General features: G+C 34.2%; 2 protein-coding genes across 2 annotated transcripts; one reads left to right on the top strand and one right to left on the bottom strand.

Moving 5' to 3' along the window:
• Positions 1-693: 693 nt before the first annotated feature.
• Positions 694-6,191, bottom strand: LOC146142365 (ras-related protein R-Ras2-like). Its single transcript, XM_083389499.1, has 6 exons — positions 6,096-6,191; positions 5,158-5,245; positions 4,445-4,547; positions 3,969-4,080; positions 1,348-1,466; positions 694-769 (listed from the first exon to the last, which is right to left on the bottom strand). The coding sequence occupies exons 1-6, from the start codon at positions 6,189-6,191 to the stop codon at positions 694-696; spliced, it is 594 nt and encodes a 197-aa protein (XP_083245625.1).
• Positions 6,192-9,804: 3,613 nt separating this feature from the next.
• On the top strand, positions 9,805-10,933 carry LOC146142364 (uncharacterized). Its single transcript, XM_083390466.1, has 2 exons — positions 9,805-9,955; positions 10,128-10,933. Exons 1-2 carry the CDS (start codon positions 9,805-9,807, stop codon positions 10,931-10,933), a joined length of 957 nt encoding a protein of 318 aa, XP_083246592.1.
• The last annotated feature ends 6,086 nt before the right edge of the window (positions 10,934-17,019 follow it).

The raw sequence follows: 17,019 nt of genomic DNA, 5'->3' as shown, positions 1-17,019 counted from the left end.
CATTGAATATATTTAACTTTAAAGATGTTTGACGAGCTTAGCCGTTAGGTATTTAGTCCTTGCAGCGGTTTAAATAGTAAACAATTTTCAGTACCAGGATTAAGTAAAAAGCACATCACAATCATCACATGTTATAATTCATGTTAACGAACGTGTGGAACATTCCAAGTAAAAAACCCTTAGTTTAACAGTGCCAAAACTAGACAAATTACGTCATTAGGTAACCCGGTAAGTTCGCGTTATTTCCGTAACTCAACCTAAACAAATATACGAAAAACGTTTCCAATCATCATTGTGTTTTATATATATATAGTTTTCGGTGGGAGGCCCGAAAGTAGAAATAACAGGGAGGCCAGAAAGGCGGACGCAAGTGATAGGACAACCAAGGATGAACGACCGATCGTTCTTTCGACGATAAAATATGGAATAATAATAGTAATAGCGGTAAAAACGCGCAAACACGAAAACGCCGCCCTTCTATAGGGAATTTAAAACGAATACAAACGAGCAACAAGAATACCAACGACAAAAACAACGAACAAAGCGTTAGCACAGTGACGGGCCGCTTTCTTGGCCGTATGTGGCGAATGCCGCGGGCCCCCAGGCCATGGCGAGTCCCTTTCTACTCACAGTCTCTCACCCGTTGCCGCTGGGGCGGGTGGAGGTGTGGGGTTCAGGGGTTAAAAGGGGCCGCTAGAGCACCACACAGCAGCTGGCCGAGTCGCCCGATTCTTCCTGGTTGGCCGGTTCCGAGTACTTCTGGAATTCCCTAAGAATTTAAACGGCACAGATATAAGTGTGTCTGCTGGGACAATTAGTCCACGTACCAAATTTACACAAAACGATAGACACCGCCAGGTCACAAAAAAAATGTATGTTTTTTTTATTGGAAAACTGTATAATGCAGCAATTCTTAAACACTTTCGTAATATATCTATCCTTGAATAGAATCTGGATTTGCATTTAATACATTTTTAAATTGTAACAAACAGATTAATCATGAGAGATTCAATAATTTTTATTCAAGTTTTATAGAATTAAACAGTTGAACGGTTTATACTACTAATACTTTATGTTGTTATTAAGGCGTGGACGAACAGTATTTCATATTGTAACAGTGGTTATAGTCAATATATAGGTACAGCTACAAACACTCAAAGAAAGAAAAAAGATTTGATTATCTTTATTTTATTTAATAATTGGGCTATTTACAGACGATTCTAAAAGTAGTTTCAATTTATTCTTAAGCTGTGTAATTTTCAAACAAAGCTGTGGTCAATATTTTATGACATGCGCAGTTGCACACAATATCACTTTAAAAGTGGTTTCCCCAAGAAATCAACAAACCTTATACTCCGAACAAGGTCATAAAAAGCTTGTTCAACGTTGATCTTTAATTTGGCACTTGTTTCAATGTAGGGAACACCAAACTCATTTGCCATTGCTTTGGCTTCACTCATGGTAACCTTTTAAAGGGATTTTTAAAACGTTAGCAATTCATTTCAACAGTTTGGTGTTTCTACAGGATTCATCAAATTAATACTTACAAAAAAAAATTACAAGTTTTTCCAGCAAGTAGTGTAGCAGTTAGTATAAGTTTACAAGTGTTTTTATATTGCACATAATACAAAAATGGCAGATTTGAAGTAGTTTCAAAGACACTATTTGCCCTATGTCAACATAAAAACCTATTGTTGGCATCTAACCCAGTGGCCAGGTCGAATGCAACAAAGCAATATGTCTATGTTTTTGTATAGTTTATTTAAAATTCTTCGCACAATATCTTGCTAGCGTCTTAAAACTGCTTTGGGTGGTTTAATTATTTTTAGGAACAAGTATAGAACAATACTACCTGACTTATGTGATTACACTACAAGGCTAATCACATTTGGATTTAAGGTAGGGGTTCCCAGCCCTTTTACGATCTCGTACCACTTGGACGCTCTGTACTGCCCCGCGTACCACTTCTTGCAGAACAACTAATTTGCTCGAATCATATTTGTTATGTATTTTTAGCTTACATAACTTTTTTGTCGACAATTCACATGACCTGTATTTTGAAAATCGTAATGGTAGGAAATAACAGGGATAGAGTTACGTAACGATGAATTGGCTTCAGATTTTTTTGTAAAACATAAGCTACTCGCGTTCCACCTGAACAACCTTCGCGTACCACTATTGGTACGCGTACCACAGGTTGGGAACCCCTGATTTAGTGTAAGGCATAGAGTGCTATTAACGTAAAAGCAACGTGGTAAAGCTAGAAACAGTTTTTACGGCATGACCAAATACACATATTCTGTGATTCTTTGTGGAAAAAAGTTTTTTCTAATGTTGCTGAATAAAAGGGTCTGACATGTCATAACAATTAATAATTCTGTTTGATTATTCAGGAGGATAGTGGTTGTTAAACTATGGATAATAATTACCCCTGAAAATCTAGTGCAGGGTGGTCCAAAGTGGCCCGCGACATCACTGTTCATGGCCCGCTAAGCACTGTTGAATTATTGTAATGCGTATAGTTGAGGGTTTAATCAAAGAACTATAAGTGACCAACGATGAGCAAGCATATTGCAATTGTTTGATTATGATTACATTTTTTCCGGTTACACTACTAAATAAACCAAATTACTATTGCTTATCAAGTTCGAATCCAGGGGGTGACAAAAAACGCCTAATTTTTGTGATGTATTAGACCGGTTTGAAAGTCGCACTACGTCCTATATGGGACTTTTTAAAATGGCTGTTTTGCGAACTTATAAGTTATATTTGCTTTTTGTTTTCCGTCTTTAAATGAGCATACCATAAAAATACAGCCCAATATAAATTACTATTTCTTCCACTCAAAGTAAATAAACGATAAAATATGCCGCGCTTCTGGAAAGTATTGTTTTACAGCAGTAGTTCTCAACCGGGGTGCCCTGGCACTCTATAGGGTGCCATTTTTGACGCTTAAGGGTGCCAAAAGATATTTCAAATTCTTTAGGATTTAAATTTTTGCTCTATTAGTAAGCTACTTAAAACAATTTTTTGTGTAGGATAAAAATTCCAAAAATGGGTTTTGTCAACCTTATTGCAAGGGTTGTGTTGCAATCTTGATTATTGTAACGTTACAATTAACCACTCAGCAAAAATACGAGCAAGGGTGTTGCGAACTATTTAAAATTTCCGTAGTGTGCCGCAAGCCAAAAAGGTTGCGAAACACTGTTTTACAGGTTTTCACTATGACTAAAAGCTGACGCTCTCCGTGATGCAATTTTAGCCAAATTAATCAAGTTACGAAAATTCTACGCTTATAAATGCAGTAAGCTTCTTCTAAACTGAAAATTTTTGAAATTTTGTCAAATACGCAATTTTTTTCGCGATTCGCGCGCACCTTTTTGCCAATCTCGTTACCACTCTATTCCATTTGCGCACAAGTTCAACGATAGTAGCAAGTTTGTGGACCTTATGTCCTTCGACGTTACTTTTTGACGATGCTTTGCGGCGTCATCGTTAAACTTTTCATACCCCAACCAAACGAAAATATAACCTGCTTTATGTGACCCGCCAAGAGTATGCAACAAATATTGTAGCCCGCGATGCTGTCCTCCACCTTGGACCACCCTGGTCTAGTGTATGCATTTTGAGTTTCAAAAACTATTGTCCCCCATACTGCAAATTTAAAACCCCAAACAAATATTTAAATACTTGTTTGCACATTTTACCGACTGAGTGCACACATGATACCCTAAAATACTAAAGAGGTCGGTTTCCATTTAAAACTAAATTAAAGAATGACAAACATTGTGATGCACTTAAAAATATAGACTATAATCTAATTTAAAAGAAATTGAGTTCTATCTGCTTGTTAACTGATTAAAACTGTAGCGAAAACTATTTTTATTGACTGATTAAACCTGTAGCGAAAACTATTTTTGCTAGTTTTCAAACCATTTTTTAAAAACTGTCAAATAAAAGTAGCTTACACATCGCGGTGGGGTGTCAAGATCACATTTGTTGCCAACCAATATCATAGGGAACTTATCTCTGTCTTTCACTCTTAATATTTGCTGATGAAAATTGTGAATTCCATAAAAACTAAAATGACAAACAGGATACCTTATTTTACACAATAATGCAATTTAAAAGTACGGTTTAAAAAAAATTACCGTATTAAAACACATGCACATATATATAACATATATATATATATTTATATACATTTAAGCATTTAAGAAGCACATTTTTAAACCGAACTTAATCTTGAAATAATTAAAATTGCAAAGATTGTTCTAATTAAAAACATAAGTTTTATGATATGAAATTAGCAAAAATTAACAGAAATGTGAGAATTTTGCCAAATGAATTAATGTGAATATCACAGTTGAATATGAAGAAAGTCATTTTTACAAACCTAACATAAAGTTTTCCATACAGGATTCTTGTAAAACAAAACACTTACCTTAATTTATCGGCAACAGAAAATACTAATAAAAATCCTTCTCCTGATCTCATATACTGCTCACGCATTGCACTGAATTCTTCTTGACCAGTTGTATCAAGAACTAGGTAAAAAAATACTAGTAACCGAGATCAAAAACTATGAAAAAGCCATTTGAGTGTTTGTCACTTTTGTCAAGGTTAGTATTTTTATACTATGAAACTACATGAATTTGATAAAAAATGAAGCAAAACATATATATGAAAGAATACTTTATAATCACACATCAAAAATTTAGTGAAAACTTATCTGATATAACAAAATAGGTAATATGCCAAATCATACTTGAATATGTTTAGTCATGCACCATGGCAATCAAATTTAAAACATTTAAAAAATTATAATAAACAGTGTAGAGATTCGTTTTTATTTAGCATTAGCTGTTCTGGTTAACAAATCTAAAGCAAATGTTCATATCGTTATATGACGTTTTATAAATAATTAACCTTGTAACAAACTAAAACAGTTCATTTAATAGTTTCAATTTAGAACTATGGTTTACACTTAGCATGCAGTATAAAGTAAATTAATTGTGTATTTCATACACATTCTGGCATCACAAACAAGGAAGTACATGTTAAATTAGGATAGACTTGTAACAGTGTCAGGTTACGCAAACTATGATTTAGTTATATTTTCAATAAACGGGCATCAATAAATGATATTACACTTACTGTCAAGTTTTCCAATTTTGCCATCAATGACACATTGCTTTAGGTAAGAATCCTCTATAGTTGGTTCATAATCCGTGACAAAGTATGACTGCAAACAAGATAATGTGTCACAGTTGGTTATGGTTATGTCTACAGAAATAATGGCAACATATTGTGATAAAAAAAACAAAAGTTAAAAATAATATGTAAAATAACTTAAGTTTCAAACACATAATACAGTAATGCAAAAAGCGACATCATTAGCGTCTGCAATAATCTTAATTTAAATAAATCCTTTTGATTCTCCTTGAATCTTATAATTTGGAGAGAAGGACAATTGACAGTGTTAAAAATTTTGGAATAGAAATATATACTTAAAATAAAACAGTAATACCGTAACAGGCAATTACAAAAAGTGATAAACATTATAATAATTTACATCTATTCACCAATACAAGATATTTTTATAACATAGTGTGCAACTTGACCCTTACAAGTTACAATAACTAATAGTTTGATCAAATGTTATCAATACAAAAACTTTACTATTAAATAAAAAGACCAGGGAGTCGAACCGGAACCGAACCTGAACCGTTTTATGTAAAATTTTTAGGAGCCCAACTGGAATTGAACCCAATGTTTTGATTAAACCTGAACCTGTCAACAAATTGGTTCACTCCAGCAAAACGTCGCAACCTCTATTTTACAGAGTTAATCAATGCCATGTTCGAAATTTTATGAAAAAAAAAAGAAAACCGATTAAATAAAACGTTAGTTTGTTATTTTCCAGATATTTCAACACCGAGCTGCTTGTTAACGTCACGTAACTCTACATTTATTGACCCACATTTTCAACTCATATTGCATCCGAACCGAAAACCAGTTTTAAAATAAATTTAGTCGAACCGGAACTGAACCGGAAAAGTCAAACGGTTCGACTCCTTGAAACTGACTATTACCTGAATAAATTGAATCGTTAAAGCGCTTTTGCCAACACCTCCGCCACCAACAACTACAAGCTTATATGAGGTTTGTTCTGCAGGTGGGGCAGCCATTGTAACCTGCAACCACCAACAGCCTAAAAAAACAGCATTGCTCACATTTTGAAACAATGTGTTACTAAAAGTAAAAACATACTGGCAGCACAAAAAACCGTTGTTAACAGAACACACAGTTATTAGTTTATTACCTTATTTAGTAAGGCCAAACATAGCATAACCTTAGGTTGGCATAAAACGAGCTAAAGCAGTGTCTTTCAACGCTAATCAGCAAGTTTTAACAGTAAGAAACAAATATGTCTAACTAAAACTTCACTAATTTGATGAAATTTTTTTAAATATCCCATTTCCTAACCGCAAAACCTAACTGAAAAATGTCATACCCAACTTCGTATAGAAACCAATCCAAGTGCAGCAGTTTGGTCCAACACTAAAACTGTTCTGCTTTTCTTATGCGGCTTGCTTCCTGTTTTTTGCTGTATGCATCAAGTGAATGCTAATCTAGGTATTACTCTTCTGCCATGACTAAACGCAAAGCATACATTTCGACATCAACTTATAACATGACCTGTTTTACACTAAAACAACAGTGAATATAAAATACAGTCTAAAAATTATATATAGTGTGTAACAAATCGAGAAGACAAAATTCCATAAAATATGCCAACTGCCTAATCATTTAAAATATTAGTTAAATTTAATAAATAGGCTTTTTGTTTATGGTTGATTAATTATTACCTTTTGTATGTATGTTTATTACCGTTCTTATTTCTAAGATTTGTCCTTATTTTGAAGGGCCAGGTCTTAGAAAACGTAAATGTCCTTATTTCTAAGAAATGTCCTTATTTTCGACTTGCGTCCTTATTTTGTCTTATTTTCGACAACTACAGAAGTTCGGTCGTTTTCCTCTAGTAACCGATGATAATATTCTAAAATTATGCTTTTGCGCCGAGATTTTATGAATTCATAAATGAAAAGGAACTCCCGTGGCGTACAAGTCGCAGGATTTGACTTGTAAGTGGTGAGACAGCTAGGGCGGTGGTACAGTAATTTAGGTACAGTAGTTTTAGCTGCTGTACCAATATAAAGTAGCTGACGACTTTTAGCAGTAAACAGAAGTACAAGGTTACTGTTGTTTAGGGTACGGCGAAGGCAGCATTGTTTTGCGAAGTGATTGGTAATGGGAAAATGGGTGCAGTGCAGTCGACACTTCGATTAAATCAGTAAAGCTATGAGCAGGAGAGTGGCCAGCACTTTGATTGCCACATTTCACCTGGTCGGTCGCGTTTTGTTTTGGATTTTTAAAATAGCGTTCTTCAAGCAACATTAAGAGGATTAGACCGAAAAACTAAAAAAAACTTGATAAATTGCTGGAGCAGATTGTTTCTGACATCAAGTGTGGAATGTGACACGGTTCGTATATACAATAATGTATGTCAAAAACGTTTTTTAAATGCTAATCCAATTTTTTTGTGTCCTTATTTTGGGGTCCATGTCGATGGCAACCCTGCCTATAATGCTGGAATAAGTTAAATTGTAATCTTTTACAATGTACTAAAAGTATTTAATTAAGTTAAATAACATTAAAATCAATTAAAAATAATTGTTTTTCAATAATTACATACGTATAGATTAATTGGGATACATTTCACTAGTTTTTATATTGCACGTTAACAATCAAAGGAAAAATATCTAACACGTAAGACAGCCTACAAACATGGCCTTTATTATTTAGAAATGTCGGAACATTTAGCAGTTTTGTAAACTTTTAAATCCTTTTGGTTTTTTAAAATGGACTAAGGTGAAAAGGCCCATGATGTGGCCCATACAAATACTAACTGCAATAGCCTCAGATGGAGCCCCAGCCATGATCGGATCTGTAAACGGATCTGTAAACGGATTTGTGGGCTGGGCTGACCAAAGGTTTCCAGAGTTATGGAATTTCCACTGGGATTGCAAAGTTTGCTAAGAATAGATTTTGAGTGCTAGGACATTGCAAAAACAGGTTGAATTTATCCTATATATTTGTCTGCATGTCTGTTCTGTATTCCAGTTTTGATTCGTGGTTATTGCAGTAACATATTATGGTTTGATAATAATACTTTAAGTATATTTGTGTAATGCCGATATTAATACTAACTCTTGTTTTGTCATAGTCATTAGCGCTCATCTTTTACACTTAACACAATATATTCTAAAGAGGAACTGTGGTGTTTGATTCTCTTAAGGACAGAATAGGATTTATATTTACCCGAATAGGACTCACACAGCGACTTTAGGTTTTGTTACCTATTAAACGAATAGGATTTACCATAGGTTACCGAAACATAACTAAAAAGTCGTTACATTTAATTAGTGCCCTCGAGTTTGTGGTTGTTTTTGCAATATTAATTGGAATTCGGGAAATATTGTGCAATTGAAGATTGGAGTTTTTGGGTAAGACGTGCGTAAATTTCGAAGTTTTTGAGCTTGTTAAAAATTGGTTGTTGATTTTTGTTTGTTGAGTTTTTGATTCTGTTTTTGCAAGGTCATGGAAAAGTTGATTTCAGTTTTGTCGTCGCTAAATAAGTCTTCTTTGTCGAGCGATCGGTCGGCAAGCATTTCATTGAAAGAACGTAAAGAAAATTCTCCAAGTTTGATTGCAGAAATCGAACAAAGCAACCTCATTGGTTAAGTGAAATGTTTTTGGACAAATTTTTCGAAAGCATGCATAAGAATTAAAATGAAAGATAAATTAAACATATGGTTTGAAATTTTTTTTTCAAGAAAGAAGTGGTTTTTGAGTTGAGATTATTGTTGGCTGGAAAATAATTTGGAACATTTTTGCGTTGTTGCAGTTGGAAGTTTGAGTTTCAGAATCAGAAATGATAGAAACAAATACGGTTTCCATTGAATTTTTTTCAAATTTGGTTGATATATTTTTTTACACTAACAAAGGTTCAAACTGAACCTATATTCGCTTGGCTAGACCATACGTCATACCGTGGGAAAATATTACTTCCGGATCCTTTTGAAAAAGTCATTGTCATTTTTATCAGTTAAATAATATGCTATACTAGTAATTTTTACACGCAATTTGAGTTTTAAAAGAGTTCTTCTAACGTTCTATTATATTTATAACATTCTTAAATGGTTTAACTTTAAACCGTTGGTGTTTTGTGATAAGACAGACGATGTCACGAGAGTAGCCGGTCGTCTTACTAGCTTCAAATAAACCTAATATGTTTTGAACAATGGCAGCATAACTTTCGCTTCAGATTCTCAGTTATAAAATTTTTAAAACGTTTTGTTATAGTTAAAGTTACTTACCTGTAAGTTTATTTTTAGATAAAGTATAAGAATGCCACATTGCTGTGTTCCAAAATGCAAACATAATTCAGCGAGCCGAGGAATTTCATTTTACAGGTTTCCAGCAAAAACAGCAGCAAGGAAGAAATGGCTAAAAGCTATTAGGTATTTATACTAACATTGTGGTTTATCACATAGGCAACTTATATTTTTGTAGTTATTCATTGTCAGGCAGATTAAACTTTTCTACAATTTGATGTTTTGCAGACGGGAGCCCGGCGCCAATTTTACGTTCAATACGTGGACACGTATTTGTAGCTGGCACTTCCCTAATGGAAAGCATAATGGTCCAAGTAGGTTCGATTGGAACAAAGAAAAACTAATGAGATTCAGGGACCCAGAAGAAAAAAAAAGGTCAAGAAATAGTGAAGTGAGCAGCAGCAGCAGTAGAAAGGAAGCACCAAAATTAAAAGATAACTTATTATTACTAGCAGATGCATGTGGCATGGTTCAGCAACCTGTTATTGGCAGAAGTGTGTCTGTTGTTATGGAAGCAGAGTTGGAACTCTATAAAAAGGAAAACGTTAATTTAAGGGAAAGGCTAAAACAGTCGCACTGCTTCAAATATGCAGACATTAAAACTGATAATTCCAAAATTTTATTATACACAACTTTGCCAGATGATGAAACATTTTCTCTATTTAGTTAAATTACTAGAAAGGTTTAAAATGACTTATCATCAAATTTGGAATGTAAAGTTAATGCCCCTTTCAGATCAAATATTACTTACTTTGATGAAGCTTAAATTAAATTTGCCCCACTTGGACTTGGCCACTAGATTTAACTGCAGTAAGTCAACTGTGACAAATATATTTCAAACTATGGTTGAAGTTCTTCATATTATTTTGTTTCAAAGCTGCATGGAAAAAAATGTTCCATCAAGGCAAAAAAATCAAAAAGACTTGCCGAAGTGTTTTAATAATTTTCAAAATTGTCGGATGGTGTTAGACTGTACCGAAATCGGAGTAGCTAAATCAGAAAACCTTTCAGAAAATTGTTTAACTTATAGCAATTATAAGGGAAGAAACACTCTGAAAGGCTTGGTTGGCATAGCACCGAATGGAGTAATTACATTCGCTAGTTCTCTATATGGTGGTAACACTTCTGATAAGGCCATAACACAAGATTGTGGAGTTTTAGATATTTTTAATGTGGGCGATTTAGTACTTGCAGACAAAGGCTTTACAATTGGTAGTATTCTGCCAGCTGGTGTGACTTTGAATCATCCATCATTTTTGTATAATGGCCAGTTTAGCAAACAAGAGGTAGTGGTTAACAAAGAAATCTCCAGAGCCCGCATTCATGTAGAAAGAGCCATACAAAGCGTCAAATTGTTTAGTATTTTGTCACGTATTCCATATCAGTATAAGCATTTGTCCAGCAAGTTGTCTCAAGTGGCGTGTTGCCTAACTAACTTTCAAACTCCAATTATTGCTGAGTGCAGAAAATAATTGTTAGCGTTTACTATAAAATACAGGCCACCTACTTGTCTATCATAATGGTGTTGTTGTCCTTTAATGTTCCTTAGTTTAACTTATTTGTTTTCTTCTCAATTTTGTCTGCTTATAAATTGTTAGTGTAATTAACATATGCTTCTTGACATTTTTCTTTCCTGCTAACTAAACTATTGTATGTGAACTGTTCTTCTACATCTGGCTTGCAGGTTAACGTTCCCTTAGCATAGACATTATTTTTTTGTATTTTTACATGCAACGATTGATTAATTAACACTCCTATACAATAAAAATTGTTCTTTTCATCTTAAGTTTATATCTTAAGTTTAGGAACATATGATCTCAAAATAAAGACATTAATCAAGCCTTCATACTTTTTTGTATTTTATAAAGCAAGTATACAAGTACAGAATATTAATAATATGAGGAAGGTAAATAGTTTTGAATAAATGTTTCAGTATGTTTAGATTGGATTTCCAAGAAGGATCAGACTTAATAGGCAATACAATCATTTCAGTTGGCGTCCATACAATAAAATTACATACACTGGCATTAAGTAAATACAAATTTCCTTAAACCTGATGATAGTAGCCATGTTGGTTATCTAAAGTAAAATTTCCACAAGAAAGTAATTTTAAAAAAAAGTTTTTGTTTTTACTTATTGCATCTCTTAGTGAACAGTCTCGCGCACTGTAGGGGCATTTAACCTCGACAATCGTATCCTTGTTTATTACACCATCTGTTGAGGCTCCAAGTATTCCTGAACCATCAAGAGCTATGCCAGCTGGCTCAACTTTAACTTTATATTTCATGGAATACTGCTGAAGAGCTTCAGTGTCATGAACTCTTCCCAACTTAACTGCCTAAATAAATTTTGTAACAATTACTAAACTGAATGCTTTTTTAATGAGTATTTGTTTCTTTCATTGATAGCTTACCATAGGTTGGAGGACGTACTTTTAGTGTACAGATAAAATCCAAAATACACAAAATATATTGCACATGCATTTCACGATAATGGACAATAAGGCATGAATATAGGTGAAGCTTTAATAAATGTCTGCTTTAAGCAACTCTGTTCATCTTTATAATCAAAATACTACACCTGTGCAACAACCACTAAATTTTAGTAATCTCATATCTAATGTAATGTCTAAATGTGCCTTTAAAAGTTGCACACACACTTACTGGGGCACTCTCTAGATTGTACTTTCCATCAAGTGTCTTGAATAATGAGACAGGGAATGAATTCCTTATGCAAGCAGCGAGAACCTTTCCAAAATTACTTGCAGTAACTCTAAATTCACGATATAAAAACCGGTTTTAAGTTAAAAAACACACAATTATTTTGGATTTAACAGTTCCAGAAGAAAATAAATTGAAAAGTATACCACAGAAAATTGTCTTTTTGACCCTTAAGGGCTCTGCACACATACTGCGTTTCGCTTTAAGCGTCGCGTCAAGCAGTGCGTAACGACGCTTCAACCGTTCGGCTGCGTTTGGCGTGGCGCGTTTTACATAGCACGCAAAACGCGTCAGGCGACGTTCCCGGTTTGTTGTCAGCAGACAGCGTCAGTTCGCAAAAAACTGGCAAATTTATCAGTTAAATATTTTTTATTTTCTTGCCATGGATGATGACGATGCGGATATGATTTGGCTGTTATCACAACAGCAGCAACTACTATTGGCTCTTGCCACTGTATTACCTGAAAGGTAAGCCTGGATATAAATATGTAGCCAGTATGCATTCTGTTGTTTTTTTAATTGTGTTTCGACCTGATTTAGTATGTTTAAAACTTAGGTTTTCAAAATAAGGATTTCCCACCTTAGGTGTGCAAATAAAACATGGTTGCACACTTCAAAGTTTAGTGCTGCACACCCCAGGTTTCAGCATGTAGTGCCATGAAATGTAGATTGACCTGATATGCTCACCATTTATACTATTAACATTTTAATATGTTTGTCATTTAAGAAGCCAATGGCATATTTTAACTCATCTAAACAGCTTTATTTTGCATCAGAGAATGGGTTCGTGGAATACTTTTGGAAAGAGAGAATCTGGGTGAATTTAATTTAGTCAAAAACATGCGGACGGACCCAGAAAGTTTTCACAAATATTTTCGAATGGATGCAGACATCTTTGATGAGTTGTTGAAAGTTGAACCATACATTCATAAAAAAGATACACATTGGAGAAAGGCTATTTCACCAGCTGAAAGATTTGCAATTACATTAAGGTACATGTTTTATAGTGACTGTAATTTTAGATTTTCTATATTTAATTAAAATGAGTAAATTTCTGTTTTGTTTATCTTTATAGATATTTAGCTTCTGGTGATTCACAAACAACTATTGCTCTAAGCTACAGGGTGGGTTATACTACAGTGGGCCAAATAATTATGGAAACATGTGAAGCCATTTGGAAAGTGTTGCAGCCAGAGTGCCTAAAACCTCCATCTTCTGAAACTGAATGGAAAAAAATTGCTCATGAATTTTATGAACTTTGGGACTTTCCTCTATGTGTGGGTGCAATTGATGGCAAGCATATTGTCATACAAGCCCCTGGTAATGCAGGTTCTGAATTCTTTAATTATAAAGGTTCACATAGTATTGTTCTTATGGCAGTATGTGACGTTCAATATTGTTTTACCATGATTGACATAGGTGATTCAGGGCGTCACAGTGATGGCGGAGTCTTTGCTAACTCAGAGTTCGGTAAAAGGTTTATGGAAAATAATCTAAATATCCCCCCTGAAGAATGCTTGCCACACACTGACACCATTGTACCCTACTGTATTGTTGGGGATGCAGCATTTCCACTTAAAAAAAATTTAATGACATACCCTGGAAGGAGATTGTCAGAAGACAAAAATATATTTAATTACAGGCTGTCTCGCGCAAGACGGGTCATTGAGAATACCTTTGGTATTCTAGCGAGCCGGTGGCGCATTTTTAGAAGACCAATAATTGCAGAACCAAATAAAGCTGTTTTAATTACAAAAGCAGCTTGCTGTTTACATAATCACCTCCAAATTAAAAACAAACTTCAGCTACCCCAGGAAAGAATGTATTGTTCACCATCTTATGTTGATAAAGAGGATAGACTGGGTAACATCACTATGGGAGAGTGGCGTGCAAACTTGCAACAGCATACCAATTTGCATTCGCTTGGACGCTGCGGCTCCAATATGTATTCAAAAGATGCTTATGTTATCCGTGAAAATTTTAAAGATTTTTTTATCTCAGACTTTGGAAAATTGTCATGGCAAAATGCAGTGGTTAACCGTTTGTAATGTTCTTACCTAATTACTTATGGTATTTCTCTTTTCCTTCACTTCATACTAGCAGAGCAGTATTTCACTTTTTGTGTATTGAAAAAAGAACTTGAAAATGAATGGAATAAAAAATAAAATAAAAAACTATAAAAAACAGTTTGATTGTTAGCTTGAAATCACTTGAGGCTCTTCACTTGTAGATTGAGAACATAAGAATTGTAAAATACTAGTCAAGGACTCATTTGCTTTGGCAAGACTCATGCTTCGTAGTTTAAATGCGACAAGCTTTCCAAAGCTATCAAATTCATCTTCATTCGACGGCCGTTTTGACTGTATTGTAGCCATAGTTTTCATGTTTTCTTTGAAAATGCCACAGATGGTTTCCTGAAATAACCAAGCATTAAACATCCTTCATGAATCAATAACTTAAAATTGAATGTACTGTTATATAAACTGACCTGAAATCCAGTTCGATTTGAAGTTTTTCTTTTTTTTACTGCTAGATTGTGATTGGCCTGAGTGGACTGATTCACTATCAAAAGTTTCTACCACTTTATTTTCCACAGGCTCTAATTCTATTTGATCTAAACATGCAAAAATGATCAAGTATTTTTTCTATTCATGCAATTAATGATACATGTGAGTTTCAAGGACAAACATACAACAGCACCTTCATCTGTCAATTCACTTGTGTTTGTAAAATCTAGTTCCTGTGTAGGATTAAATAGCTCTTCAGCGGAACTGACATTTCCAATAGTTCTCCAAAAAGTTACTTATTTACAAAATATTTCCTAGATTTAATTAATAAATTAGTCATGTCGTCTTACATTTTGTGTCGAAGGTGGTCCAGTAAAAAGGTGAGAGAATTATAGTGCTCCCACATTGAATTAGATACAGCTCCTGACCCACTTTTTCTTTGATTATCTATTTTCTTTTTTTCTTTGGAAAAACGGTCTCGCAAGCTTTTCCAGCGCTTTGTACATGTATCCACTGTCAAAATAAATACGTGGAAAAACGCTAGTAAACTCATGATCATTTTAATTACCAATCACCTGGTTGGCCTGTGCACTCGCTTATTTTCATCCACATGTTGTCTTTTCTTAATTGGTCTTTGTAAAATTTATCTTTGGAATCGTATAGATATGGGGCATCACGAACCATTTGGATTAATATTTCACTCATTTTCACTGGTCTACCAATAAAAAAGTTACTAAACCACTAATTTACATCAACAAACCAATATATTTTGTAAATTTATCCAATATTCAACACAAAAAATGAGCGCGTCCCGCGGAAAAGTTAAACAAATTTTAACTCTGCCGTTTGACGCGTTGAAGCGAGATCTCGACGGTTGCGTCGCGCGCGTTTTTGAGTGTGCATGCTTTGCCGCATAACGCTTAACCAAAAAACGTGACGCTTGACGCGAAACGCAGTATGTGTGCAGAGCCCTTTAGTCTTTTCAAAAATATCACTTTTCACGCTGCTAGATATTCTCATCCCTCTTAATATTTCATTTGCATATCACGTTTTGCACTTTTAATAACAGAACGCATTGATTTTTATTCCTTTTGCTTAAAAAGTTGTAATGAGCTGTATTACAATTTTAAATAACTGGTACTAATTCAAAGTGATTTAAAAATCTTGCTATAAAGTTGCTATTAATAAACCATTTATAAAACTGCCATTTGTTTGTAAACCTTCACAGACTCTTTGTCCAAAATCCACCCCATTCCAGTAAATCTGCCAAGTTTGGAAAGCTCGTTCTTTAAAAATTGTGTGTCATCTGAACACACTAGTCTGTCGACACCAGCTACATATTATGTATGCTGTTAGGCAAAGAAATCAACACAAAGCTACTCTTTATTATTTTAAAAAACTATGAAAATATTTATTATTGGAACATGTTAGTTTTACCATGTGATTCTCTTGGCCACAAAGATGACACACATTTGGCAGATGTACTGGCTGATTGTTTGGGCTTGCTCCAAGAGCACTCAATGTCAGTTCTTGCTACATTTTTTCCACCCAAACAAGCAGCGCAGCAATGTGGTGGCACTGGTGTTTGCCATTCGGACACTCACAAGATGATGTCTTGACAGCTTGACTCTCTATTTCTACCTGTTTATAAATGATACGTTTGTGTTAATATTGAAACAGCTATATAATAACACGAGTCGACTATTTACTTAAAAACAAGGTTATATAAACACGTTCCTTACCTCTACTATATATTTTCTTTTTTTAAAGCTTGATTGCACTTCCCCCCTTATGTTTCCACTCCCTTCAACTTTTACAGACAAGACGTGACCACTGTCATAAGAGTTAAGACCTCTCTTTACAAGATTTGGATCAGTTTTAAAAAAATCGCATATAGTAAAAGACGTGACGGGTTCCATTATATAATTTTTTAAGAATGTCACCTCAGTGCTGCTAAAAAGGCATTAGCTTAATATATTTTCATTAGGTCGTCTAATAAACCATGTATTTACGTGCTACTATATACCTACAAAACATTGTTTAACGGAAAATAACGTAACTACCTTAACTTCATAAAATTCCGTTTTAAAATTCCGTAAATTTAGTTCTTTAGTTCTCTATGATTGACACCATGTCAAACTTTGGTATTGACTGACGACAAACCAAAAGTATCCGGAAGTAGTTTTTCCCACGATATGACGTCACACCAACCAAGCGAACAGGTCTAATAAAGATATATTAGTGTTTAAATGTTGTTGAATAACATTCAAAACTAAATTTTGATAAAATTTAAATTTTCCGACAATTTAAAAAAACTGACTAGAATTTTTT

Source organism: Ascidiella aspersa, chromosome 5, assembly GCF_963924565.1.
Source record: "Ascidiella aspersa chromosome 5, kaAscAspe10.2, whole genome shotgun sequence".
In the NCBI taxonomy this organism is placed as follows: domain Eukaryota; kingdom Metazoa; phylum Chordata; class Ascidiacea; order Phlebobranchia; family Ascidiidae; genus Ascidiella; species Ascidiella aspersa.
This window is presented reverse-complemented; position numbering and strand designations above follow the sequence as displayed.

Excerpts from the sequence above, each read along its gene's own strand:
- LOC146142364 (XM_083390466.1), top strand. The coding sequence starts at position 9,805 with ATGAGATTCAGGGACCCAGAAGAAAAAAAAAGGTCAAGAAATAGTGAA. Across the intron at positions 9,956-10,127 it reads GCAACCTGTTATTGGCAGAA|TTAAATTACTAGAAAGGTTT; the intron begins GTGTGTCTGTTG and ends TTCTCTATTTAG.
- LOC146142365 (XM_083389499.1), bottom strand. The coding sequence starts at position 6,191 with ATGGCTGCCCCACCTGCAGAACAAACCTCATATAAGCTTGTAGTTGTT. Across the intron at positions 1,467-3,968 it reads TTGACACCCCACCGCGATGT|GTTACCATGAGTGAAGCCAA; the intron begins GTAAGCTACTTT and ends TCCCTTTAAAAG. Across the intron at positions 770-1,347 it reads GACCTTGTTCGGAGTATAAG|GGAATTCCAGAAGTACTCGG; the intron begins GTTTGTTGATTT and ends TTAAATTCTTAG.